We start from the raw sequence: 27854 nt of genomic DNA on the forward strand, positions 1-27854 counted from the left end.
TATTTTAATATGTTTTTGAAATAAGAAAGTTAAATGCTCCGGGAATAGGTTAAGAAAATGTAAAATGTAGTAAGATTTCTCTCTTAGAATTTTTTTCCATTTTTATGGCCACAAATTCTTAAGTTGTGTGAATGTTATCAAATTAAGATAATTTAATACTTATTTATGACCTTTCTATATTTTTTTATTCATGGGATTAAATAAAACTGCGTATAACAAGATTTATAAAAATAAATCCCTTTTAAGGTAGTGGGACAAATAATTGGATTTTCCAGATGCCCTAAACACTGATTTTTTAATATTAAATTCATTTTGGTGAGGCTGGTATATCCCCCTCTTCAGGTTGATGTGTGGTGGTAGCCTTATATTCTGAGTATAATCTCTACCGTGTCCCTCTTTGATATGAAGATGGTAAAGGGTCATTCATCGTGTAAGCAAGTTCTCTTGGTTAATAGATGGCTTACGTGGCCTTGATCAGTTAATATAAAGCTTGAAATAGGGATCGTTGCTGTCTTTGCTGTCCTTTCTTAAAGGAAGGTCACCTCTGAGCACCATTAATATCAAGGAGTTTCTTAAACAGCAGTTTTGTTTTCTATACCACTTGTCCCTTAGTGTCTTGGAGTTGGTCTCCAATTACCTTTATGGATTTGTAAAAGTGCATTTTTTTTCCTGAAGCTGCTGCTATGTTTATTCTGGGAATGACCTTTTAATTACAAACTCTCTTTCCACAAGGGAGTAAGGACCAAAGACCACAAACTGGATGAAGTGGTAGGTAAACCTCTAATGATCCTAGTAGAGGTTTGTGAGCAGGTCTGTATTCAATGTGGAATTGACGCTGGAGGGCCAAGCACACCTGGGCCTCCTCCATTATTATTTTGCTGCTCTGATGTGGGAGGCAGCCCAGCAGTATAAAAGGTGGCAAAGGAGGCAGGACACACATATGGATGGAGCCACACCTTTCTGCACTGTTGCAGATACGCCTTGGACAGCTTTCTGAACGACTGGTAGAGATTGTCAAAATGCTCTTTTGTAGGCTTTAAGCCAACAATGACTCTTTTACTAGCTTTAATAGAAAATCGGGAGGTGATGGAAGTGTATGATTGAAGAGGTCCAATGGATATTTATTTATCTACCTTGCTTACACTTTTACTATAATCATTATAACAACGAGCTGAACACCAGCTCTTCATCGAGTACTTTTCATTTATATTCACTAACCTTTACAATACTCTTGAAAGCTAGGTATTATTTATCCCCACTTTACAGATGAGAACTATGAGGCTAAGCGATGTTATAATGACCCAGGGTCACACAATAAATGGACTGGGACGCTGTCTATTTGGTTCTAAAGAGAAAGTCCTTTTCTCTTTTTGTTAGCCACACGGCCTCCTTGTATGTAACCAAATCCTTCTACCCGTATTTCAAAATTCAGGGTGGTCAGTCTTTTAAAGTAACTTTTCATTTTTTTTATGGCTCAGAAAATGAATTTGTAATCAAAACCAAAATTGATAATGGTTTTAAATTCTTCTGATTTTTCTACCTGTAAAAGTTTGTATAGATCAAGATCATTAAAACCTCATGTCAATCTTACTACAGGAAAATGGGTTACAAGGTTGACCATAAACCTTTACTGTCATTCTAGAGGGTGTAGGACCAGTATGAAGAGGGAGGAAGTCACGAATTCCTGAGTTTTTATTGGATAACTTTAATTTTTGTTTTTAGCACGCTGACATTTTGATTATGCTGAAATTTTACTTACACAAAATGTAGCAGAAAGTACTATGGGTACTAGCTGGAAAGTAGGGCCCTGATTTGATCCGATAAACCTGGATTTCGTCACTGATGGCAGGACTCCGGGGTTTAGGGTGAGACAGCCTGGTCCCTTGGGAAAGGTGCCCGAGCCTCCCTCTGTTGTAGGCAGTGTTGGGCTCCATAAGTGAACCGGGCAGTCATCACATTCTGCATTAGCTGCACATCATTGTGCTCAAGGAGCTTGACTAATAGGACTATTTTAAACCCTCCAGGATAGAGATAACCTTATTTGGTGCTTTACTAAAGGTACAGACTCTCATACTTTTTCCTTCTCTTTCTTTTTCCATTCCACAGATGAACACAATGATGTACAGAAGAAAACCTTTACCAAATGGATAAATGCTCGATTTTCAAAGGTAACTGAGACTTTCAAAACCTTCGATGGTTCAGATGCTTCATTCTGATTGAAGGAGTTTGGTTGGAAGTGCAGTGAATTTTCCCTAGGAAATGTCACCTAGCCGAAGTCTTCTGAGTATGCAGATACATTTATTTTTCCTTTATTCTCTCCTAAAATATGTTTAAATGGAAATTCTCATGCACATAGTTTATGGGACGCTATTGACTTTTACCTGGCCTTCTCCAGATATCTAAGGCAACAGTTAGCTGCTTGCGATTCTGCGAATCCTGGGTACATCTTGGAAAAGAATATATCATTGGGAAAAATTTTGTGTTCTCTTGGTTAAGAGGAAGATGATTTCACTTTGCCTGGTTAAAACCAAATATTATCATTCAGGCAGTCTTTCTACCCTGTCAGAAATATTTATGGATTTTTATTCTTGTGGATGTGGCTAATAATATTTATCTGCCTTGTGGTTTTTTTTTTTCTTGTGTACTTCCTTAATTCCCCCCCACCCCAAAGATCTGCTCTTAGCATTTCTAACTATTTAGAACATAATTAATGCTTTGAGCAATATTTTTTCTTAAGGGCAGAGCACGCTGAAGAGAGGAATTGTCAGTGCTATTTTCAAATCTGTTCTAATATGATTATCTGTTAGTTATTGGTGTTGGAATTTTGTGCACTAAGCCTGAGGTGGGAGGAGAGTTTTCAGGGTAACAGATTGTGTAGGACTCTTCTATAGCAAGATGAAAAACAGAAGTTTCTCAGAGAAACACTGTGGTGGTCTTTTAAATAGTATAAAAGCTATTTTAATGAAGAGTTGCTTTTCAAAATTTTTGGTTGCTTTTCAAAAGTTGTAAAGGTCAGAGAGACAAACATTGGTATTTCTTGAGGAAAAATGAGGATATCTTAAGGTTACTTTGAGTAGCAGCATAGTTTAAAAAATGCTTCACATCCCAATATTTATAGTTGGTTATTTGATTTCACTGCTTTTTGGGCTTTACAAGTTTATCTTGAGGTGTATTTTATCTTGCCTGTGAGTATGTAAGGAATGTGAAAACTAACTTTGACAGAGGGTTAAAAATATAGAGAATTAGAACATAAAGGTGCTTGCATAATTGGCAGTTATATGTGTAGAGCACATGCAGGTGTGTTTTGGTAAATTTTAATTTGTTTTATTCCAGAGACACAGGTAACATATGTGCATCTTGGGCTTGACATGAATAAAAACTTTTGAACTATTCATCTGCACGTGACCATTTTCCAGAGAATGTAGTTTTAGCAACTGGGAGTCTGGATATGAGGTGTTTTATTCCAGTGGTCTCATGATTGCTCATATAAGTAAGATTATTCTTCCTGGTTTTTCACGAGGATAACACGGTAATTGTTTAGATAGAACAAGTGAAGCAGTTTTTAGCAGCTTAATTTAGTCTTTGGGGAAGAATTGCCTTAGAACTAATTTTGAAGATTGTTTTGAAAGCATTAAACTTGGTAGACGTAAGTTTAGAGAGCTTTTGAAACTGGGTAAGTTACTGTTTACCTATTTCTGAAAATGGAGAGAAATAGGTAGTAAAATAGGACATGGAAAGGGTTTGTAGAGGAAGACAGATGACAACTGAGAAAGAATAATTGAAAAGAAATTTCTCAATATTTATGGTGGATCATTGACACCTTTAAAAATACCTCAAATAAAAAAAAATCTGGTAGTACCAGACTAGTTTATTAAATGAACTTGATATTTAAATTTGTGCATTTATAATGTCTATTATTTTGCAATTAAATGGGGCTTTAAGTCCCATGTAAATTGTTTGCCCCAGAATGTTTGTATTTCTTACCAAGATACTAGAAAAGACTTGGTAATTTTTATCATTTTTAGTAAAAGTTATAGTTAGTTTTAGCTAAAAGGTTCTGTGTTAGTTTTTGGAGATGGTAGTTTCTAAGCTCAGCTTCTGTGTTAGTGTTTGGAGATGGTGTTTGGAGAAAAACTACCAAAAGTGGGATGACTCTGAAAACTTTTATTTTCATCTAGCAAGAAATAAAACCTAGAAGGAATTTATCTGAGAAATTATGAATATTTGGAGATGGGAGGCTCATGGCAGTGACACTAAACATCCACATTATTTTTTCTTTCCTCTGGCTGTCTTAAGACCGTAAGTTGGATTGCTTCCAATTGAGGATAGTGAAAGAGGGAGTAACACATTTCTAGACTGGGAGATTTCCATAGACTCCCATGTGGCTTAACCCTTGCTGAGCTGGGGAAAGACTGTGTTCATGCCTGGTATTACTGGGTAATGCAGAGGCTAGAACGAGAAAAAAAAAAATCCCGTTGAAGGGAATGAATTTTTTTTTTCATTTTTTAAAAAATTCATGTCCTTTGGTACATTGTGGTGGGTTTTACAATGTAGTTTTTCAATGGGTCCACTACTTCCCTACAGTGTGGGTTCCTAAACAGAGCAACAGGGCCCCTGTGCTGAGAAATCCAAACAGACACTGATGGCACCTTCTGATATTTAGAAATTTGTTTTAAAACAGACGTTTGTCTGGATATTTCCTTTGTGGCCTCCTCCCCATCAAAAGTCTCAATCAAACATCGAATCTTGTTAATTCCAATACCTATGTATATTCAAAATTGTCCACTTACTCTATGTAGAGTGACACATCTCTTTTCCAAGTCATTGTTATTGGTGTTAGAAAAAATGGTGAGAGACTTTACAATGGGCAAAAAAACTAGTGGGTGTCCTGTTAGCTCAGGCATCTGAATTATCTCTGCCTTTAATTATTTTTGAGCTACTTTACAACTAGGTAAGTTGTGGAAAATAGGTATGCAAATGATTCTTATCCATAAAAATGAAAATTATTTGGAAAGCAGTTAATTATTACTCCTTGGATAGACCAGTTTTTGCATCTATTGCAAATCTATTTCAGTTTTCATTTTTCTTGCGTAAAACATGTGTTTTTTAAAAATTTTCCCCTGAACTGGTTGTAACACCTTACTGGGCCCCTCATTAATTAATGAGTTAAATAGAGTCTTTGACACACATTATTATCACATTGGTTTGAGAGTCATGACTTTACCTTGTTTGGAAATTATCCTTGAATACATGGACCACTGTGATAATCTGCTAATTTGTTCTTCCATTCCATGCTCCACCTTCTCCATCTCCCTTTCCTTTTTTTTTTTCTTTTCTTTTCTTTTTTTTTTTTTTTGAGAGACAGTCTAGCTCTGTCGCCCAGTTTGGAGTGCAGTGGTGCAATCTTGGCTCACTGCAGCCTCTGCCTCCCAGGTTACAGGGATTCTCCTGCCTCAGCCTTCCTAATAGCTGGGATTATGGGCACATGTCACCATGCCTGGCTAATTTTTGTATTTTTAGTAGAGACGGGGTTTCGCCGTGTTGGCCAGGCTGGTCTCGAACTCCTGACCTCAAGTGATCTGCCTGCCTCGACCTCCCAAACTGCTGGGATTATAGGCGTGAGCCACTGTGCCCTGCCTCCCCTTCCATTTTCAAGAGAGTATCTATGGTGTTTCTAAAGGGTAAACCTGAATACCTTTTCCTCTTCTATAAGCTTTTTCGTTGGGTGCCCATTGTCCTTTTTTTAAAAAACAAAATAAAAAATTGAAATTGTATAATTTTTGGTATATAGTGTGATGTTTTGGTCTTACTTGGTTATTAAAGCTCTAAATAGCTGCCTCCCAATTTACTCCTAATTTTATTTTACTTTCCTCTCGCTCCCTCATTATGCTGCAGTCACATGGCCTGTGCTTACCATCCCGGTGGGTCCTCCCTGGCCTTTGCACACAGTCCTTTCTCTATCTCTTCCTGGCCAGCTCCTACCCCTTCGTTCTTGTCTGAGCTTAAATGTTGCTTCCTCAAGGATCTCTTTACTGAGCTCCCACACTAGGGTAGATAAGCTGTATACTCTCAAAGTGTTATGATTTGAAGCACTTACCATACTGTAATTTAAATAGTCGCCAGTCTTTTTTCCTAGGTTAGATATAAACTCTGTGGGTGCAGGGACTGTCTATTTGCTCATTGGCATATCTTTTGGCATTTAGTAGGTATCCAGTAAAGTATTTGTAGGCTTAATAAATGAATGACAATGACACAGACATACATTGAATATGCCTAATTCTATATGTTCATAAGCCACTTGGTGGGGATGGTTGCATTGGAAAGAGACAGGAGTAGAGTTTAGGACTGAGTGCAACATGGCATGAATTGTGCTATGTCCTGGATATGAATACAATGCATCAGGGCTTTTGCTGCATTATTCACAAAAATAAACAAATCCAGCTATCCAAACTTTCCCCATTTACCTGATTTCTTGGAGTTATGCTGCAGTGATTGTTAAATAACCACTTGGACTTAATGCATATTATTGTTTTATTTACCCAATACAATTCTTCACATAGGATCTAACTACTAAATTCACTGTGAAGAAAAATAAGACTTAAAACTTAAAGCCAGCACAATTCTTTTCTTGATAAGGGATTTGGTAAAGAACTTGAGAATAATATTGGTCTAAAACCATCTTTTAATTTGTAACTGTATATGAATATATAGTAACCAAGACAGTGCTCACTCAAAATATGTATTCTTTTTGCTGCAAATCCTTGTGAACATATCATAGAGTATACAGTGCTTTGGAATTCAAGGATCCTGAGAAGTCATAGTGTAGAGTAAATTATGGCTCTTGGATTTTTAAAAGTTATGAAGAGCTCAGAAAAAGTGATTATCTAAAAACAGCTAAAAATTAGGAAATTACACACTTATTTCTGGATATCCTGCTCACTTATTTATGACCTCAGGCAAATTATTAGTCAATTTTTTCAGGTCACCTTGTCTACATTTCTATAGCCATAAGACACAATTGATCATTATTACCTTCCTTATATCGTGAAGAAATATTGAGGCATTGCTGAAAAGTGTATAGGAGATGATAATTACTTAGGAATGCAAAATAAAAACCCTACCAGGTACCTCGAATTTGTGATAGTCCTGATCTGTGGATCCATGCCACACATAGACAGAAAAGGGAAAAATCATTGGCTCATTAAGCCCACGTTCTTCCATTGTATGGTGTGTACGACTTGAGTGTTTTGCCCCTTCTAAATTTCAGAGCCTCTGGCTTGTTAGCCGGCCGGTCTCCCAAGGGAGGCAGCAAAGGCCTCATTGCTTTGCTTTGGGAAATTTGCTCTGACTTTGAGCCTGCATTTTCTTTGGCTGACTTTCAGAGCTGCTCATCTGGCAGAGCTGAAAACATACAAATTGCAGAAGTTCTTTTATCCATTTGGTGAGATGGTTCTCTAAAGAGGCTTCACAAATAAAGGTTAGGTAGAAAATATGCAAACTTAAAAATGCTGAACTTGAGTTTGTGCAAATCCCTGCTTTTCTCTTTTCTAAGACACAGATGAGCCAAGTTTTCATGTAAGTTACAATTCCAAACTTGAAATTCAAATTGACAGAATGTAAGAGAGGAAAGCCATGAAGCATTTTATATGGATTCCAATATGGGGAGCTATTAAGATGTTTTCCTTTAGGAGACAGTGAGACATTGCTTTTAGATATTGTTTTTCTACTTTTCTCATGTTGGAAGTTAATAATCACTAAAGTAGGGGTGGGAAAAGATGTGGAGGGAGATTTACAGGAGGTGCAATAAAAGGAGCCCAAACCCTTTTCCACCTCTAGATGTTCAATCTTCTCTTTAGTACTGTAAAGAGGCTGACAGGCTTCCTGTGTGAAGATAAATACCATCTATAGTAGAGGCTTGAGCTTGAAGAGTTACACATTGGGTCTGCCATTGGTTTATTTCATGAGCATGCATATGGCAACTCAACTGATTGTTTTAGGAGCCATACACATTCAAGTGGTTCCTTAAAAACAAATATGAATTTGTGTCTATTCACTAATACCTCTAAAAAGAAAACAATAAAATGTACTCCATATTCTTAAACACCAGCTTCCAGATACACTTTGGCTATACTTATGCAAGCTTTGTTGTTGTTGCTGTTTGTTTTGTTTTCATTCAATTTGATTTTTTAAAATTTGATTTTTGTCTCAAAATTATATTTGCAAAATGAACTTCACCTTGGTTAAAACTAAAAACAAGTGACTAAAATTAAAACTGTTAAGTATTTTTTAATATGATGTGCTTTGATGAGTACTTAGTAACGGTTTTGATTCAGCCTATTGGTATTTATAATTGTGAAGCAAATTTGGTAGTCTTTGTAATTGACAATCAGTTTAGAAATTGATCAACTGGGAGGAAATGACTTTTCACCCTTCACCTAGGAAGGAGTGAGCAGGACCACCTTCCTTGTGCTTTTCCATTCAGCCTCTTGTGGCCCCACCATCTCTAGCTTCAGAGATAGGCTCTGATGGTTCAGGGAAGGATGCACTTATGCCAGGGTGGGAAGTAAGGTATCAAGAGGGGATTGCTGAGAGGTAGTGGTTGAGGGGAGAGAGAAGCTCTACCTATTACACACAGCAAGGAGACACTGGACCCATTTCCAGCTGTATCTGGCCTGGGAAGCTTTTAGCTGCAATTGCCACAGGTAACCATCCACCAGCCATGAGGGGAATCACACTTATGGGGAAGCTGACATTTATTTTTGTTATTATCTGTTGGAGAAATAAAAAATCCTGCCAACACTGGTACCCCTGGATACCAACATGGAATACAGAGAAAACACAATTTACAACTAAGTGTGCATGTTTGGTTAAGTGCATGCAGGCAGTTGGCTAAAGATGTCAAAGTCTGGACAGAATTTCACACAAATATTTAGTAAAGTGGGAGAAAGAACAATGAACACGTGTCTCGGTGAGAGACACCTAGATGTGCCTTGTTGTGATGGTCTCTTGTCCACCTTCTCAGCAACTCCTGTGTTTAACTTAGCTTGGAAAACTGGAGACTGGATTTATCTATTTCCTGACCAAAAAATTGGGTCTATTTTCTTTTAAGGAGACACCCTACGGGAAGGGAAGGAGCAGTGTAGCTGCCTCTCCTTTATATATATTGAACAAAGGGACTTTGATTTTATTTACCTTTACACTATCGTAATCAGTGCTATTACCAGTGCCTCACCCTAGTCTCACGGACGCCTATCTTTTGAAGGACTGCGTTCTTCAAACATTTCTACTGTATTGCCAGTTGTGTATACATGGAATAACCTGTATTGTTTCCTGAGTTTGCCTACTGACCTTGCCTGGTATGCATAAGGAGTCAGAGCTTTTTATTTATTTGTTTATGTTATTTGTTTTATTTCCATAGGTTTTGGGGGGAGCAGGTGGTGTTTGGTTACATGAGTAAGTTCTTTAGTGGTGATTTGGTGAGATTTTGATGCACCCATCACCCGAGCAGTATACACTGTACCCAATTTGTAAAATTTTATCCCTCACCCCCACTCCCACCCACCCCCCAAATCCCCAGTCCCCAAAGTCCATTGTGTCATTCTTATACCTTTGGATCCTCACAGCTTAGCTCCCACTTATGAGTCAAAACATACGATGTTTGGTTGCCCATTCCTGAGTTACTTCACTTAGAATAATGGTCTCCAGTTTCATCCAGGTTGCTGCAGATACCATTATTTCATTCCTTTTTGATGGCTGAATAGTATTCCATGGTGTGTATATGTGTGTGTGTGTGTGTGTGTGTGTGTGTGTGTGTGTACACACCACAATGTCTTTATTGACTCATTGATCGATGGGCATTTGGGCTGGTTCCATATTTTTGCAATTGCAAATTGTGCTGCTATAAACATGCATGTGCAAGCATCTTTTTGGTATAATGGCTCCTTTTCCAAATGCCTACCTCTGATGGGCATTTGGGCTGTTTCCATGTTTTTGCAATTGCGAATTGTGCTGCTATAAACATGCATGTACAAGCATCTTTTGTATAATGGCTTCTTTTCCTCTGGGTAGATACCCAGTAATGGGATTGCTGGATCAAGTGGTAGTTCTACTTTTAGTTCTTTAAGGAATCTCCACACTGTATTCCATAGTGGTTGTACTAGTTTACATTTCCAGCAGCGTTCCCTTTTCACTGCATCCTTGCCAATATCTATTGTTTTTTGATTTTTTGATTACAGCCATTCGTGCAGGAGTGAAGTGGTATCGCATTGTGGTTTTGATTTGCATTTCCCTGATCATTAGTGATGTTGAGCATTTTTTCATATTCTTGTTACCCATTTGTATATCTTCTTTTGAGAATTGTCTGTTCATGTCCTTAGACCATTTTTTTTTTTTTTAACTTGCTAATTTGGAGTCAGAGCTTATTCAGCCTCCAGACCTCACCTGATTGTCCGTGGAGTATGCTAGCGGCCCCTGCCTCTGGCCGCCAGGTATCTGAGCCCCACAGTGGTTTCTTATCATCCCAGATTTTATCATTACTATACCAGTAACTTACCAAAATCAAGGTAAACATTCTGTTACATGTCTGTATGACTTGTGATTCCCTGAAAGATATTACTTGGTTTGGCATGTGTTTTACAGTATTTTATAGTTCTGAAGGTGGGTGCACATTTACTGATTTGGAGTGTTCTCTGCACATTTACAGTAAACACTGTAAATCATCGCTCTGTAGTTAATGTGGCATACTCTGTGATGACCGGCACCATCTGTTTCTCTTGTCTCTCTCTTCCTCTTCTTCTCTCCCTCCCTCCTTCCAAGCAAGCTTCTAAATGGAATCTTTTTCAGTTCTTAGCAACTTGTGCTGACCACCCAGAATTCTTAAAGAGAACGGCTGAGAGATCTGTACTCCCTAATTGTTTAAGTGACTGGAGCACATTTTGCTGGTTTTCTGTTGTCGAGGTGTGGAAGGCACTCATTAGGCATTATTGCAGTGCCCTCATTTTGCTTTCAGTCTTCTCTGTGGAAAGCAATGCTGTGTTTGTTCTTTTACCACAGAGTTGAATCATGAAAGTAAATACTAAATATCATACAGTCTTCATTTCATTGATTAAGCTACACATTTTATAATTGAGATGAGCCTAATTTTATCGTTTTACTTAATCTTGACTAGAGACAGCATTCTTTTTAAAACATCTATTATTTGTTTTATGCAATAATACATAAACTTTGTAAAAATTAGATAAATCAGTAAATCCAAAGAAAATTGTTCAAACTACTTTTAATTCCACCACCAAGAGAAAGAGTGTAGCATTTTGTCATATGATGGTTTAAAAATGTATTATCATATAAATATCATTAACTAAGATGATGTACATAGTGCTTACTGATGCATTATTGATTATTAAGAAATCGAAGAATTACAAGAATGTCAAAGATGCTACATTTGTGTCAGTGTTGAGATTGGGGTTCATGAGTTAAAGATTCTAATTTGAAAAGATTTAGAAATGTTGCATTAAATTATTTCTTTTTGAATTTTTAAATTAACCAACTTCTTGCAAAAAACAGATGAGGGGGGGGAGAGAGAGACCATAAAATTTACAATGTTACTAGATGCTTGGGCATCATTTTGAACTATCGGGGCATCAGATTAATCTCAGATTAATCTGAGGAGAGTGTGAATATATTATGGTATATACACTATATATGTTTGTGTATATATATATAGATATACTACACACACACACACACACACACACACACACACACACACACACACAGTAAACAATGGGACTAGTAATTGTTTTTTTTTTGTTTTTGTTTTTTGGAGATGGAGTCTCGCCCTGTCACCCAGGCTGGAGTGCAGTGGCGGAATCTCAGCTCACTGCAAGCTCCGCCTCCCGGGTTCACGCCATTCTCCTGCCTCAGCCTCTCCGAGTAGCTGGGACTACAGGCGCCCGCCACCACGCCTGGCTAATTTTTTGTATTTTTAGTAGAGACGGGGTTTCACCATGGTCTCGATCTCCTGACCTCGTGATCCGCCCGCCTCGGCCTCCCAAAGTGCTGGGATTACAAGCGTGAGCCACCGTGCCCGGCCAGGGACTAGTAATTGAATTAAATAGAGTGTCCCAAATCCTGTTTTGAAAATAGGGTGTAAATAAATAATAAATAATCAGTGTCAAAGGGCTCAAATTTGTTATTCATTTGTAAGATGACACTCAGCAGACATGTTACTTTTGAAAGCATTTAAAATCTGTTATCTTCCAACTGTTTTTATTATATGCAGTTATAACTTGATTGCTTATAATGGGTTTAGGTAAGTCATAGGATGGATTCTGTCTCCCTGCTATATCTGTTTCTTTGTACAATTTTGGCAGCACCAAGCTAGATTTGCAAATTCACCTTAACGTGTTTTCCATATTATGTTAGTACTGTTTTTTGCTTAAATCTACAGTCATGTGTCGCATAAGGATGTTTTAGTCATTGATGGACCACATATATGATGGTGGTCCCAGAAGATGATTATGAAGCTGAAAAATTCCCATAGCTTAGTGATGCTGTAACTGTTATAAGGGCATACATAGCACAGTGCCATTTACTCGAGTGTATTAGTCTGTTCTTATGCTGCTACTAAAGACATACTCGAGACTGGGTAATTTATAAAGGAAAGAGGTTTAATTGACCCACAGTTCCACATGGCTGGGGAGGCCACAGTGAGAAGCAAAGGAGGAGCAAAGTCACGTCTTGCATGGTGGCAGGCAAGAGAGAGAGCATGTGCAGGGAACTAACCATCAGATCTCATGAGACTTGTTTACTATCATGAGAACAGCACAGGAGAGACCCGCCCCCATGATTCACTTATCTCCCACTGGGTTTCTCCCATGACATGTGGGAATTATAGGAGCTACAATTCGAGATTTGGGTGGGGACACAGCCAAACCGTATCATCAGGTATTTGTGGTGATGCTGTTGTAAACAAACCTACTGTGCTGCCAGTTGTAGAAATGTCTAGCACATACAATTATGTACAGTACATAATACTTGGTAGTGATAACCAACAACTATGTTACTGGTTTATGTATTTATTATAATTTTATCATTATTTTATTTATTTATTTATTTTGAGATGGAATCTTGCTCTGTTGCCCAGGCTGAAGTGCAGTAGTACGATTATGGCTCATGGCAACCTCTACCTCCCCTGTTCAAGCAATTCTTCTGCCTCAGCTTCCTCAGTAGCTGGGATTACAGGCATGTGCCACCATGACTGGCTAATTTTTGTATTTTTAGTAGAGACGAGATTTCACCATATTGGCAGGGTGGTCTCGAACTCGTGACCTCATGATCTGCCCGCCTTGGCCTCTCAAAGTGCTGGGATTGCAGGTGTGAGCCATTGTGTCTGGTCCATTATTTTAGAGGGTACTCCTTCTACTCATTAAAAAAAAAAAAGTTAACTATAAAACAGCCTCAGGCAGTTCCTTCAGGAGGTGTCCCAGAAGAAGGCATCGGTATAGGAGATGACAGCTCCAAGTGTGTTATTGCCCCTGAAGACCTTCCAGTGGGACAAGATCTGGAGGTGGAAGACAGTGATATTGTTGATCCTGACCCTGTGTAGGCCTAGGCTAATGTGTATGTTTGTGTCTTAGTTTTTGACAAAAAAGTTTAAAAACTAAAACAATAGAGTTTTAAAAATTGAAAAAGGCTTATAGAATAAGGACAAAATGAAACAGAATATTCTTGCACAGATGTGTGATGTGTTTGTGTTTTAAGCTGTGTTATTATCAAAGAGTCAAAAAGTGAAAGAAATTGAAAAGTTTATAAAGTAAAAAAGTTACTGTAATCTAAGGTTTATTATTGAAGAAAGAAAAATATTTTAAAAATAAATTTAGTGTAGCCTAAGTGTACAGTGTTTATAAGGTCAACAGTAGTATACAGTAATGTCCTAGACCTTCACATTCATTTACCACTCATCCAGAGCAATTTCTAGTCCTGTAAGTGCCATTCATGTTAAGTGTCCTATACAGGTGTACTATATCTTTTCTTTTTTTTTTTTTTCTTTTGAGATGGAGTCTCTCTCTGTTGCCCAGGCTGGAGTGCAGTGGCACAGTCTTGGTTCACTGCAACCTCTGCCTCCCAGGTTCAAGCGATTCTTCTGCCTCAGCCTCCTGCGTAGCTGGGATTACAGGTGTGCACCACCACAATCAGCTAATTTTTATGTTTTAGGAGAGACAGGGTTTCACCATGTTGGCCAGGCTGGTCTCCAACTCCCAACCTCAGGTGATCCACCCGCCTCGGCCTCCCAAAGTGCTGGGATTACAGGCATGAGCCACTGTATCCAGCCTAAAATCTTTTATATCATATTTTGACTGTACCTTTTCTGTGTTTAGATACATAAATACTTACCATGTGTTACAGTTGCCTGCATTATTCAGTACAGTAGCATGCTCTACAGGTTTGTAGCCTAGGAGTGATATGCTATACCATCTAGCCTAGGTATGTTGTAGGCTATTCCATCTCGGTTTGTGTAAATATACTCTATGATGTTTGCACAATGATGAAATCACCTAAGGATGCATTTCTCTGAATGTATCCCTGCCCTTAAGTGACTCATGACTGTATTTGGAGTCTGAGTGCCGTGAAGTCAAGAGCTGCTTTCACCAGCCTTGGTTTTCGCATACTGTATGACAGAAAGTAGGCACTGATCTATCTCTCTACTGGAAAATCTAAGGCCCAATTCTGCTTCTGATTTGTTATTGATACAAAGATTTAGAATTTCACTCTTTTAAGAAATCCAAACTGCACTTTCTAAATCTTACTTTCTTATTCAATTTTTTATCGATTTTTTTCTGTTACTACCACTGTTGCTGAAAAACATGATCTGTGATAGAAATATTAATAATTGTGCTTTGGGAGTTTTGAAGTAGGGTAAGAATAATACAGTATCAGATCAGAGAGAAGGTGAGACCAGATCTCACAAGATTTTTATTTGGAGTTTGGGTTGGATTTGCCTGTAATGGACGCCCATTAGGGTAAATCAGGGAAATGACACAATGTGGTCTGCACATTAAAATTGGAATTATGCTGGCTCTTACGTAGAAGCAAAGAGATCGGTTGGCTGGAGCTGGAGTTCAGGCAATAGATAATGGCGGTTTGGGCTAGAGTTGACACAATGACCATGGTAAGAAGTGGTCATGTTTGGGATGTGTTTTTGGAAGTGGAAGGACAGGGCTTGTGGGTGGGTTAGAGGTGGAGAAGTGAAAGGAAATGAATCAGGAATGACTCCTTTGTTTTTGGCCTGAGCAAGAGTCATTATTTCTTGACATATGATGTATTTGCAATTAATCATATTCTGTAGTCCGTGGATGTGTGTGTGTGTGTGTGTGTGTGTGTGTGTGTATGCGTGCATATTTGTGTGTGGCCTTTCTCCAGAGTTGACCAGTTCCTTAAGGCATTCCTCTTTGATTAATCCTATATTTCACCTATATGTGGTCATGCTCTATGCAGAAATTGCTCATTGGTTACCCTATGACCTGGTGTGCCTGTAGACAAGATCTATTTGTTTAGCACAGTGTTTTAGGAAATTACAGTTACCAGGAGATTATACATATAAATTCAGATTTCCATCTTCTTTTTAAAAATGAGAAGTTCTGCCCACAGTGAACCTGAATTCCCATATGGCCGCCCTTAGCTAGAACTGAGCAGGAGCTGCCACTTGAGCCTGCAGAGCCAGCTGATTCTCCAGATGTGCCTGGGGCCCATCAGGTTTGCTTCCCTCAAATGTGTCATCACTGCAGTTGTTTGCAGCCCCTGCTCCCCGCTAGACCCCCCTGGCTTCTCTCCGTGCATTGTGATGACCGTTTGCCTTTGTGCTCTAACATTTTAAAATCCAGCAGCAGTAGTGTCCCAGCTGCAAGCATGAATGCTGGTCTCACTTGTCAAAATGGTGATGGTAGAGGGAGATGAGACTTGGGGACGGCCAAAGCTGGCCACACCAGTGCTGTAGTATCTGTCATCTAGAGTCGTGTCATGTGGTTGTTTAATTTTTTTAAAGTTAAATGTGACCCAAGGCTTATATACCCTTCAAGTTCAAGACTGCTCATTTATGCCATTTTGTATTTATTGAAAAACTATGGAAACTCTCTTGAGAATAAGGAGAATGACCTGAACTTGGCATTTCTGCAGGGCCAAGCACAAAGGAGGTATTCACTAAATATTTGTCCAAATGCATTATTCAACTGTATTCTCTTTGTCAGAGAAGTCTCTGCAAATGAGTCTTTGCAAAGAGTTCAAAATCGAAATAAGAGGTTAACTGTCAGGATGAATCAGTTTTTATTTTTATTCATAGATGACTTCTGACATTTCCAAGCTGTTTCGCAGAGTGGATCCCAAGTTTACAGCTTGTGATACCAAAGCACCAGACACGCTTTAAAGTGGGTACTAGGAAAAAATAGTCTGCATTTTGAATTCATCAAAATATAGTATATATCTTGTTGCTCTCTTTGGGAGGCTACTAAATATATCCCACCCACTCCAGTGATTAAATATTTTTTTCCCTACATATCCCAGTCCAGTGATGAAATATTTTCTTCCCTATCTGTCCTAGTCCTGTGCCTTCATAATTTTAGTAGCAGTATAGCACAGATGTTGAAAGCATAGATTTAGAGCCAGATCCTAAATCTATGTTTGTGGTATCAGATCCTGGTTCTGCCTCTCATTTGTTAAGTCACCTCCACATCAGTTTCTTCACCTGTAGAATGAAGAAGATGATGCTGTTTTTCTCGAAATACTATTAAAAGGAAATAAATAATACATCTAAATAATACAACTAAATCTTTATAAGTCTCTTAGAACATATCTGATACATAGTAAATGCTTGCTATCATTATGTCTAAGAACATTTCATATTTCTAATGCCTGTTTCTGTATGGCCTATGAGCTAAGAATGGTTTTTACAGTTTTAGGTGGTTGCAAAAAAATCAAAAGAAGAGTAATATTTTGTGACATGTGGGAATTATGTGAAATTCAAATTTTAGTGTCTACAAATAAAGTTTTATTGGAAGGTAGTCATTCCAATTGGTTTATTTGTTTATGTATTGTCTATGGCTGCTTTTACTTTACAACAAAAGGTAGTTAATTGTTTTTGATGAGATATGTTCCTGCAGGTCATCATATGACATATTAATGAAACCTGAGACTTGTGAGATCTTTCTCTGTGAATTGACACTACCATGTTCTCATGTTCAGGGCCTGCTTTTGCCTTCCTGCCCGAGATGAAGAAGTGCTTAGTTGTTGTCTCAGTCCTTTCAGATATTGCTGATATTTTACTACACTTTTCTGCCAATAGAAAACACTAAAGTTATGCTTGTAATATAGTCACTTCAACCATTTAATGAACATCTGTCATCTTAGTTTTTAACAGCTAAACAAATAGATGCAGAAAGGCCAAGTAACTTGCCCAAAATTCTATGGCCAATAAGAGGCCTCTTGTTAACAGATGAGGTCATTGATGGACATCCATAATTATTTATAATATGAATAAATATTTATAGTTCTTTTTTTTTTTTTTTTGAGACGGAGTCTCACTCTGTCACCCAGGCTGGAGTGCAGTGGCGCGATCTTGGCTCACTGCAAACTCCGCCTCCCGGGTTCCCACCATTCTCCTGCCTCAGCCTCCCAAGTAGCTTGGACTACAGGCGCCCGCCACCATGCCCGGCAAATTTTTTTTTTTTGTATTTTTGGTAGAGATGGGGTTTCACTGTGTTAGCCAGGGTGGTCTCGATCTCCTGACGTCGTGGTCCACCTGCCTCGGCCTCCCAAAGTGCTGGGATTACAGGCATGAGCCATTGTGCCTGGCCTATATTTCTTTTATATAATGCTGTTTTTTTTTTTTGGTGGTGGTGTTGTTTGTTTTTTTGAGACAGAGTCTTGCTGTGTTGCCTAGGTTGTAGTGCAATTTTCCTGCCTCAGTCTCCCAAGTAGCTGGGATTACAGGTGTGTGCCACCACACCCAGCCAATTTTTGTAGTTTTAGTAGAGATGGGGTTTTGCCATGTTGGCCAGGCTGGTCTTGAATTCCTGCTGAAGTGATCCTCTCGCCTTGGCCTTCCAAAGTGCTGGGATTATAGACATAAGCCACCACGCCCAGCCAGTTGTTTTATATTATATTATTTTTTGGAAAGTGGAGAGTGGATTTGAGAATGGTTACAGGCTGCCCAGGTGTTATATTAGCTGCCCTTGCCATCATCAGTATTTTCTAAGATCCTTTCTATGCCTATATAACCCCATTTGTTTCTCCCATGCGCTTTACCTATATGATATATTTTTGCTATGCCTAAGACCTGAAAGTGAATTTGGTTATTTGTTGGCTATTTTGCAGAACTGTACTTCTGGTTGGGTGGGGGAGGGGGATTAGAGTTAGGCAGGTGACAAAGGCCACTTCTACCCATTGCTTTTAATGACAGTGGGTAGCAAGTCCTCAGGGGACTTTCCCCTCAAGGGGAAATTACCCCTTACCTGGCTTCCTGAAGCTCTGCCTCTGGAAAGTGGCCCCTGCATCTTGCACATCTCTGTATTATTTTGATTGATGGAGAAAATCTCTTTGTCCCTGAATCCATCGCTGCCTGTGAAAAACGCAGCTGGGAACAGAAAAGCAGCTTTGTTTCAGATATGAATAAGTAACAATCTATTCTTTACTGATTCTGTGGTGAAAACTTTACTGCACTTTCCCTCATCTGGAGTATATGAACAATGAAAAAGGCACATCTAAAAATTATGAGTTGGCTATACCTAATAATTATTTAAAAACAGATAGAGGGAAGGGAACAAGGGTTGAAAAACTACCTACTGGGTACTGGGTTCACTACTTGGGCAATGGGATCATTCGAGACCCAAACCTCAGTGTCACACAACGTACCCATGTAACAAACCTGCATGTGAACTCCCTGAATCTAAATTTTTAAAAAGGTAAGTAAATTATGCCTTGTAAAAAACTAAATAAAGTCTAGTTCAAGGGTCAATTCCTGTCTGAAGCCTTTGCCCACTCCCTGGCTTGCAGTGGTCTTGGGGTCTCTCTCTCCTGTATGCTCCTATAGCACTAGCACACTTTTCTATTCCAGACCTTACACATCACTGTAATTATTATTTTCTAAAAAAGAGTATCTCTTCCACTGAATGGTAAGCTGTTGAGTGTGCAGAAATATGGAATCTTTATTCATCTTTGTAATTCAGGTCTCTTCAGGCACATGCACGTGTGCATACACAGACACACACACACACACAATAAAAACAGATAAGGAATCAGGAGGGAAGGAAGGAAGGAAGGAGTAATGCCAAATTTTAGGAAACTTCAGAATGGCTCCTTCTTCCCTCTCCTCCATTTCAAACTCAGAGTAAAGTTTTGCTTCATATGAATGATATGTATGTATTTTTTAAAGTGAGAAATGAAGAAGGTAAAAGAAGTATTGGTTAAAAAATATCTATTATTGACAGGAAGTGGGACTGTTAATCTTTGTGGAGATTTTATTATACAAGGCAGTAATTTGATACAAGATAATACAACATTTATTAAATATTACATTGTATTCTATAGTTCTCAGGGCATTTTCTTATAATATTCTATTATTTGATCTTTACAGTGACTTTTGATTTAAAAGGTTAGGTAGCTGAGCCAGGTTCACCAGGTAGTTAATGGTCAAACTGTACTTAAAGCCGAGGCTTCCTGATTTTCTATGCGGTGATCACCCCATTGCATAATAATTCATCGTATCACAGACAGGCAAGGATCTACCAAACTTACAGTGAATGGAGTGAGATTTTCTGGCATCAGACGCTAGAGCAGGATTATCTGTGGGAGTTGATGCTATTTATCCGGGACAAGAGTTTAGGAATTCTATAAGCTTTATCAGTTAAAATCTTGGACTGGTACTAGTTTTAAGCACAAAAAGTATTAAATTGTTAAGCCCAAAGTGCCTTAAGTGTTAAGAAATTAATAACCAGAAATACAGACTGAACACCTCAGCCCTGAAATTGATGACCAAATCACGTGCTCCCATAATGGAAAGGCTGGAAGACATTGTCATACCGTGATGTGAGATGCAGTGATGAAGTGACAGTCCTCATACTTTTAGTTGGCCTCTACACCCGGATGTTGTAGGCTCATTTACATTTTAATGCATCTCCTTATCATTGCTTTCTCAGGAACATATACCATACTCAAGGCCTATTATTTTGTCGTTCATTGTTCTTTCTTCCACTTTACTGTATATTTGTGTGAAATTATGTCCAGACTTTGTAGTTTTTTTTTTTTTTTGAGATGGAGTCTTGCTATGTTGCCCAGGCTGGACTGCAGTGGCACGATCTTGGCTTACTGCAACCTTCACCTCCTGGGTTCAAGCAATTCTCCTGCCTCAGCCTCCCAAGTAGTTGGGATTGCAGGTGCTTACCACCATGCTCAGCTAATTTTTGTATTTTTACTAGAGATGAGGTTTCACCATATTGGCCAGGCGGGTCTCAAATTCCTGAGCTTGCCTCGGCCTCCCAAGTGCTGGAATTACAGGCATGAACCATGATGCCTGAAGGCCTATCAATGTTAACAACAGCTTGATTTGCTTTCTTTGTAAGGAAAAATGCAATTTATTTCAGCTTAAAATATTCTTTATGGGATTTGAAAATTTCTGTATTTGTACTTGTTCTTTCTATAAAAGACAAATTTGGGCCGGGAGCGGTGGCTCACGCCTGTAATCCCAGCACTTTGGGAGGCTGAGGTGGGCGGATCATGAGGTCAGGAGATTGAGACCATCCTGGCTAACATGGTAAAACCCCGTCTCTACTAAAAATATAAAAAATCCGCTGGGCGTGGTGGCGGGCGCCTGTAGTCCCAGCTACTCGGGAGGTTGAGGCAGGAGAATGGCATGAACCTTGGAGGCGGAGGTTGCAGTGAGCCGAGATCACGCCGCTGCACTCCAGCCTGGGCGACAGAGTGAGACTCTGTCTCAAAAAAAAATAAAAAAATAAAAAAATAAAAAAAAAATTAAAAACCCCAAAAGACAAATTTGGATAGTCTGCAGATCATCCACAACATTTTAATTGAACAAAAAATGAAGCCACTCATTTATTTGCCAGGTATATATGGAGTTTCTGCTGTTGGCATACCCCATATTTTATTTGTGTTTTTCTTTTACAGAGTGGGAAACCACCCATCAATGATATGTTCACAGACCTCAAAGATGGAAGGAAGCTATTGGATCTTCTAGAAGGCCTCACAGGAACATCACTGGTGAGCAAGTCATCTTTGTAAACAATGGAGGCTCCAGTCATTACTGATACTTGATGACCCACTGTGGGTACCCATTAAAGTGAAAGTATCCATTTTACTTTATGTTCAAATGTAAAGGCTGAAATTGGGAACATTTTTAACAAAGCATTTTAATGAGTGCTTTGATACAACAACATTTTGGCTCTTATGAGGGCTCTGTTTTTATTGAAGATAAAATTACCTTAAATGTTTATTGCTCTGAGACAGCCCAGGATGAGAGAATTACAAAAAAGAATGGATTTATAGAGAGGACACAATGTTTGGAACAGTAGAGTCTGGAGACAAACACATTTAAAAGTTAAATATTTTTTAAAATAGTTGTTAAGGCTGGGCGCGGTAGCTCACGCCTGTAATCCTAGCACTTTGGGAAGCCGAGGTGGGCGGATTGCTCGAAGTCAGCAGTTTGAGACCAGCCTGGGCAACATGGTGAAACCCCATCTCTACTAAAATACAAAAAATTAGCTGGGCGTGGCGGCATGTGCCTGTAATCCCAGGTACTTGAGAAGCTGAGGCCAGGAGAATTGCTTGAACCCAGGAGGCGGAGGTTGCAGTGAGCCGAGATTGCGCCACTGCACTCCAGCCTGGGCAACAGAGCGAGACTCCGTCTCAAAAAGAAAAAAAAAAGTTGTTAAAAACTGTGACATCTATTTTTTATTCAGATTTTCAGGATTATATTTTGTTGATTTATTTTTTAAATACAACTCTATTATTTTATGTGTAGGGTACTCCAAACTCATGCAGAAAAAACTGCCAATGACGAGGATGCATTTATGGGAACAAATGTTAAGTCTAGAGGTAGAATTACTATCATAGTACAGAGAGATGCACTCCTGAAGATGAATTTCTTTCTTTCAGAAGTGTGGGATGTCATTCTCTCCCTCTGCCCTCCAGGTGGTGGGTAGACAACTGTTAGACAGGCTGATCCCTGTCTCAGATAAGGTTCCCTGGCCAGTGAAGTAGAAAGAAGCTGCATAGGTTATCTTTCCCCAGATGGGAATTCCCTGCCTTCTGAGGGCTCTTGCAATGCTACCTGGAGCCTGGGATGGTGCCTCTGAATCCTCCTTGCTCTGTTCACATCTGTGCAGAATAAAGAGGACACAATTTCTCTAAAATCCTTCTGCAGCCAGACCAGTTGAGAGAAAGGAAGCTTTGTTCATAGAGCACTGGTTTCCAAACTTGTCTGCACATTAGAACTACAGGCAATCTTTTAAAAATCCCAAGTCCAGACCACACTCTAGACCCATTAAGCCACACTCTTTGGAGGTGGGGTTGGACAGAGGGATTGGTGTTTTTATGAAGCTACCTATGAGATTTCAATGTGCATGCGAGTTAGGGAACTGGTATCTTAAGATGTTGTTAGTGGAGGGATTTTCATACTGTAAACACCAGCTTCCAGGGTGGTAACCTGAGACCTCAGCCAGAGCTCCTGCCTCTGAGGGGCCCTGCACGCTGAGCTGCACTTCTGTGTGTATCTCAATGTTAGTGTTAGTCAGGCATATGAAGGGACAATCAGTTTTACTTGCTTTTGTATTTTATTTTCCAGCCAAAGGAACGTGGTTCCACAAGGGTACATGCCTTAAATAACGTCAACAGAGTGCTGCAGGTTTTACATCAGAACAATGTAAGCGTGTAATGTGAGTTTTGGGGGTCTGTGCTGCCATCTGCATTATTTATTGTGAAACTCACCAACTGCTTGATGCATTGGCATCCACTGATTCTGGCAAACATTTTTTCTTATGAGAAATGTTGAACTTTTTCTGTGAGTGAAGAAACGGTCATGTGCTTTTTCTGAGGGCTATATTGATCTGTGGTATAAATAATACATTTTTGAGATTTAAGCTTACCTCAATGAAATTTCTCTTATCTCTTACTTATACTGCTGTCCAAATGTGCTAAAATAAAAACCTGGAGTTCTGTGAAGTAATTGTCTTAAAAGTGTTTTTGTTTTTGTTTTTTGTTTTGTCTTAATAGGTGGAATTAGTGAATATAGGGGGAACTGACATTGTGGATGGAAATCATAAACTGACTTTGGGGTTACTTTGGAGCATCATTTTGCACTGGCAGGTGGGGAAATTTCCAGTCACTTTTTAATAGAGATGGAAAATGTATTGTTTGTCTTTTAGTTTCTTAAGGCTGCCGTAACCAAGTACCACAAGCTGTTTGGCTTGAACAACAGAAATTTGTTGTCTCCCAGTTCTGGAGGCTGGAAGTCCAAGATCAAGGCATCAGCAGGGTTGGTTTTTCCTGAGGGCTCTGAGGGAGACTCTGATCCAGGCCTTGCTCCCAAATTCTGGTGGTTTGTCTGCAATCTTTGCAGTTCCTTGGCCTGTGATAACATAGCTCCAGTGTTGACGTGGTGTTCTCCCTGTGTGCGTATCTGTCAAATTTCCTCTTCTTGTAAGGACATCAGTCATATTGGATTTAGGGCCCACCTTACTCCTGTATGACCTCATTCTAACTAGTCACATCTGCAAGACCTTATTTCCAAATAGAGCCCCTCTCTGAAGTACTGAGGGTTAGGACTTCAGCATATTAATTTTAGAGAACATAATTCAACTCATAACAATTTTCAGTGGAAGAGGCTGACAAAATGCCCTATTTTCCTGGCACAGGAAAAAAAGTACCTACCTTTCTTAAGTTTCAAAAATTGACATAATTTCATATCTAGAAAAGTTGCAGGAATAGTTCAAAGAATTCCCAAGTACCTTTCACTCACATTTCCTAAATGTTACCAGTTGTCTATATTTCATTTGTACTCTCTCCCAATCTGCCTAAAATATTTAGTGTGTATTTTCTAAAACCATGGCACTCTCCTAAAAACAAGGACTCTCTTATGTAAACACAGTAGCATATTGGTATAATAATATGAATTGTAAAATATTGATATTTAAAATGCCATTTATTGATTATTAAATATGAAAACTTAATATATAATTATTAAAATCAAGAAAATAACATTGAAATAATACAATTATGTAATCCACAGATCTTAAGATTTTGTCAGTTGTCCCAATAATATCCTTAGTAGCAAAAGAAAATCCGAGATCATGCACTACATTTATTTTTCATGTCTCTTTAGTCCTCTTTAATCTGTAAGTTTTTGAGTCTTTGTATTTCATGATATTGATATTTTTGAAGAGTGCTGGCCAGTTATTTTGTAGAATGTCTCTCTCAGTGGGCTTGGGCTTGGCTGAGCTTTCCTTATGATTAAGTTCAGGTTGTTCACTTTTGTCAGGGACGTCACAAAAGTGACGTGAGTTCTTCTTAGTGCATCATATCGGGGACAGGTGATGTCTATTAGTTCTTTTTCTGGCAGTGTTAACTTTGATTGTTTGGCTAAGGTGGTATTTACCAAGTTTCTTCCCTGTAAATTGACTACCCTTTGTTATTAAAAGTATCAGGTGGGGATATACTTTGAGACTGTATAAATATTTAGTTTTTATCAAACTTTTATTCATTAGTTTTAGCACCCATTCATAATTTTTGCCTGGACCAGCTATTATTATGATGCTTGATAGATAATGATTTTCTAATTTCATTAATCTTTCTACATTAGTTGGCTTTCTACTTGTAAGGAAGAGCTTCCCCTTGTTTCTTGTTTCTCTATCTTATCTCTCTCTCCATTCATTTATTCACTTGTCTATCAGTATAGATTCATCGACATTTGCATAGGTTTATAATCTTTTACTAGTACTAATTTCAGTGTTCAAGTCATCCTGGATTTGGCCAGTGTGAGCCCCTTAAATTGGCTCCTGTGTCCCTTAGATAGATCTATGTCATTCTTTGAGCACTTTCATAAAACATATTTAGTAATTTAGAATAATAATATAAAATGTTAGTTCTAGAGTATAATTGTGATTGCAATCAGGAAAGATACTTTATTTTGTAGTCACTCAAAAGTTTTTCCTTTCTCATTTTTGTAGAAAATAAAATTTTTTTAATTGAAAAGGTCTTTGTAAACACAGTTAAAATATGACTTTCTATGACTATGAAAGTTATGTTCATTGTAACCAAACATAGTACAAGTGTTGCTTAAGATACAGAAAACACAGTAATGTATAAAAGTGAGGTTAAAAATCACCTCAAATTCTAGTCCCCCCAAATAATCACCGTTAAAATGTATTGCTCTAGTGTCTACAGAAAAATCTGAAGTAAAATGAATGCCAGTTACCTGATCCATAATGGTTAATTAGTGCAATATTGCTTTTTCAAGGACTTCATTGAAGTAAATTGAAGTAAATTATTGAAGTATTGGTTATAAACAGGCCTGGTTTCCCTTACATAGGTGAAAGATGTCATGAAGGATGTCATGTCAGACCTGCAGCAGACGAACAGTGAGAAGATCCTGCTCAGCTGGGTGCGTCAGACCACCAGGCCCTACAGCCAAGTCAATGTCCTCAATTTCACCACCAGCTGGACAGATGGACTCGCCTTTAATGCTGTCCTCCACCGACATAAGTGAGACATTACTCTGTCTAGAAGTGGGCTTTACAAATTCGTGTCTCCTCTCTGTCCCTTTGCTGCCACCACTACTCCCTGAAGCCCCTTCTCCAGTCCCACTGCTCTCCTTTCTGCACATGTTCTACCAAAAGTTTAAGAAAAGAAATACCAGCTGGGCGCGGTGGCTCACGCCTGTAATGCCAGCACTTTAGGAGGCCGAGGGGGGCGGATCACGAGGTCAGGAGATGGAGACCATCGTGGCTAGCACGGTGAAACCCCATCTCTACTAAAAATACAAAAATTAGCCGGGCGTTGTGGCTCTCGCGTGTAGTCCCAGCTACTCGGGAGGCTGAGGCAGGAGAATGACGTGAGCCCAGGAGGCGGAGCTTGCAGGGAGCGGAGATCGCGCCACTGCACTCCAGCCTGGGCTACAGAGCGAGACTACGTCTCAAAAAAAAAAAAAAAAAATCACGGAAGAAAACTACCCATCAAGTTTTTATTTCCTTAGGACTTAAATGCCACAATACAAGGTCCATCGTTTCTCCTGCATATTTATGAATTTAAAAAATATGAAATAATTCACATAGTTCAACCCCACTCATTCAGCACTGAGAATGTATACAAAAAAATTGTGTTAGCTTTTCTTCTCATACCGAAAGTAAAACTGTAAATTCAATGGATTCCCGATTAAAAATAGCCAAATTGTCTTTAATGAAACTTGTGAACAGATTCTAATTATATAAAAGACGAGGCCCAAGAATAGCCAGTAGACTTCTGAAGAAGAACCAGGCTGAAATACTTTCCAAAAAGAAACCAAAACTATGAAGCTATATTAATTAAGACTATGCAGTACTATCAGTATACACACCAATATAAGCTGAACCATATGAAATTGCCAATACGTGAGTGTTTTTGCTATATAAGAATGGTGTTTTCATATGGTTCAACCTAATAAAATTAAGAACTCAGAAATTGCTCCATTACACAGGAAAATCTGATAGATGCTTGAGCTGACATTGCAGATTAATAGATGGTTTGGACAATTGATTACCCATATATAAATAAATGCATTGGATCTTTACTTCACCACACTAAAAAAAAAAAAATAATTTCTACATGGATCAGGGATTTAAATGCCAAAGGCAAAATTTGTTATGTTTTATTGTTGTTGTAAATTATTACTTTTCTCAAGTTTCATTTCCTCTATGTTTTTTTGCTGGTATATAAAAGTGCAATAGACTTTTCTGCATCTTATATCTGGAAACTTAATCAGTTCTTACAAATTTTAGTGAGTTTGTCCCTGTAGATTGTAGGTGTTTTGGGGGAGGAGGGATTAGAATGTCCTAGAATTATGATCCTTTTATTTCTTCTGTTTTCTTTTTTGTTCTCTATTGTGCCTTGTCCTTCAATGCAATGTTGATTTGAATTGGTGATAGCGGGTAGAATTTTTGTTGTTGATAACAAAAGGAGTGCTTTTAGTGTTTTACCATAAGAATGATATTTTTTGTAGCTTTTTTGGTACACTTTTTATGAGGTTAAAGAATCCCTCCCTGCCAGTATTCACCCACTCCTCCTTTGTTAGTTTAAGGAGATTGCCCTAGGTTTCTGGTTGGTTAAGGGATTTTTATCAAGAAACTGTAGAATTTTAGCCAATATGCCTTTCCGTTTATTAATTAATTGATTCAACAAATACGTGTGGGGTGTTATGTGCTAGACACAGGGTATACAGCAGAGAACAAAACAGGCAAAAAATCTTAGTTCTCCTGGAGCTTATGTTCCAACAGAGGGAGACAGACAATAATAAAGTCGTGTAGTATATAGAAATAGTACACACACTGAAGGCAAATACATCAGACAAGCGCAGAGGAGGCACCTGGCATAGGAGAGGCCAGTGGCTGCAGTGACCTGAGTTGGGGGAGTAGTGGGAGATGAATTCAGGGAGGGAAGTGGGGGAAGTGCATCTCAGAAGGTGGATGGGTCTAACATGCAAGAACAGGCACTGAATAAAGAAAATGATTAACTTTTGGGTAAGTCAAAGCAACAATAATGTCCAATTTGTGAGATTAAGAGAAAATCAAGACAGAAATGAAATACAGTACTAGACAATATAG

The 27854-nt window shown here is 38.6% G+C and overlaps 1 protein-coding gene across 2 annotated transcripts in view; it reads left to right on the forward strand.

Moving 5' to 3' along the window:
• The window catches only part of UTRN (utrophin), a 573765-nt gene that overhangs the window by 116142 nt on the left and 429769 nt on the right, over nucleotides 1-27854 (forward strand). For both annotated transcript variants that reach the window (XM_030809793.1, XM_030809794.1), the window contains exons 3-7: nucleotides 2107-2168; nucleotides 21172-21264; nucleotides 22847-22924; nucleotides 23275-23367; nucleotides 25589-25761. In XM_030809793.1, the coding sequence (XP_030665653.1) occupies nucleotides 2107-2168; nucleotides 21172-21264; nucleotides 22847-22924; nucleotides 23275-23367; nucleotides 25589-25761 (499 nt within the window). The remainder of the gene's footprint in view (nucleotides 1-2106; nucleotides 2169-21171; nucleotides 21265-22846; nucleotides 22925-23274; nucleotides 23368-25588; nucleotides 25762-27854) is intronic.

This window comes from Nomascus leucogenys, chromosome 3 (assembly GCF_006542625.1).
Source record: "Nomascus leucogenys isolate Asia chromosome 3, Asia_NLE_v1, whole genome shotgun sequence".
NCBI classification, from domain to species: domain Eukaryota; kingdom Metazoa; phylum Chordata; class Mammalia; order Primates; family Hylobatidae; genus Nomascus; species Nomascus leucogenys.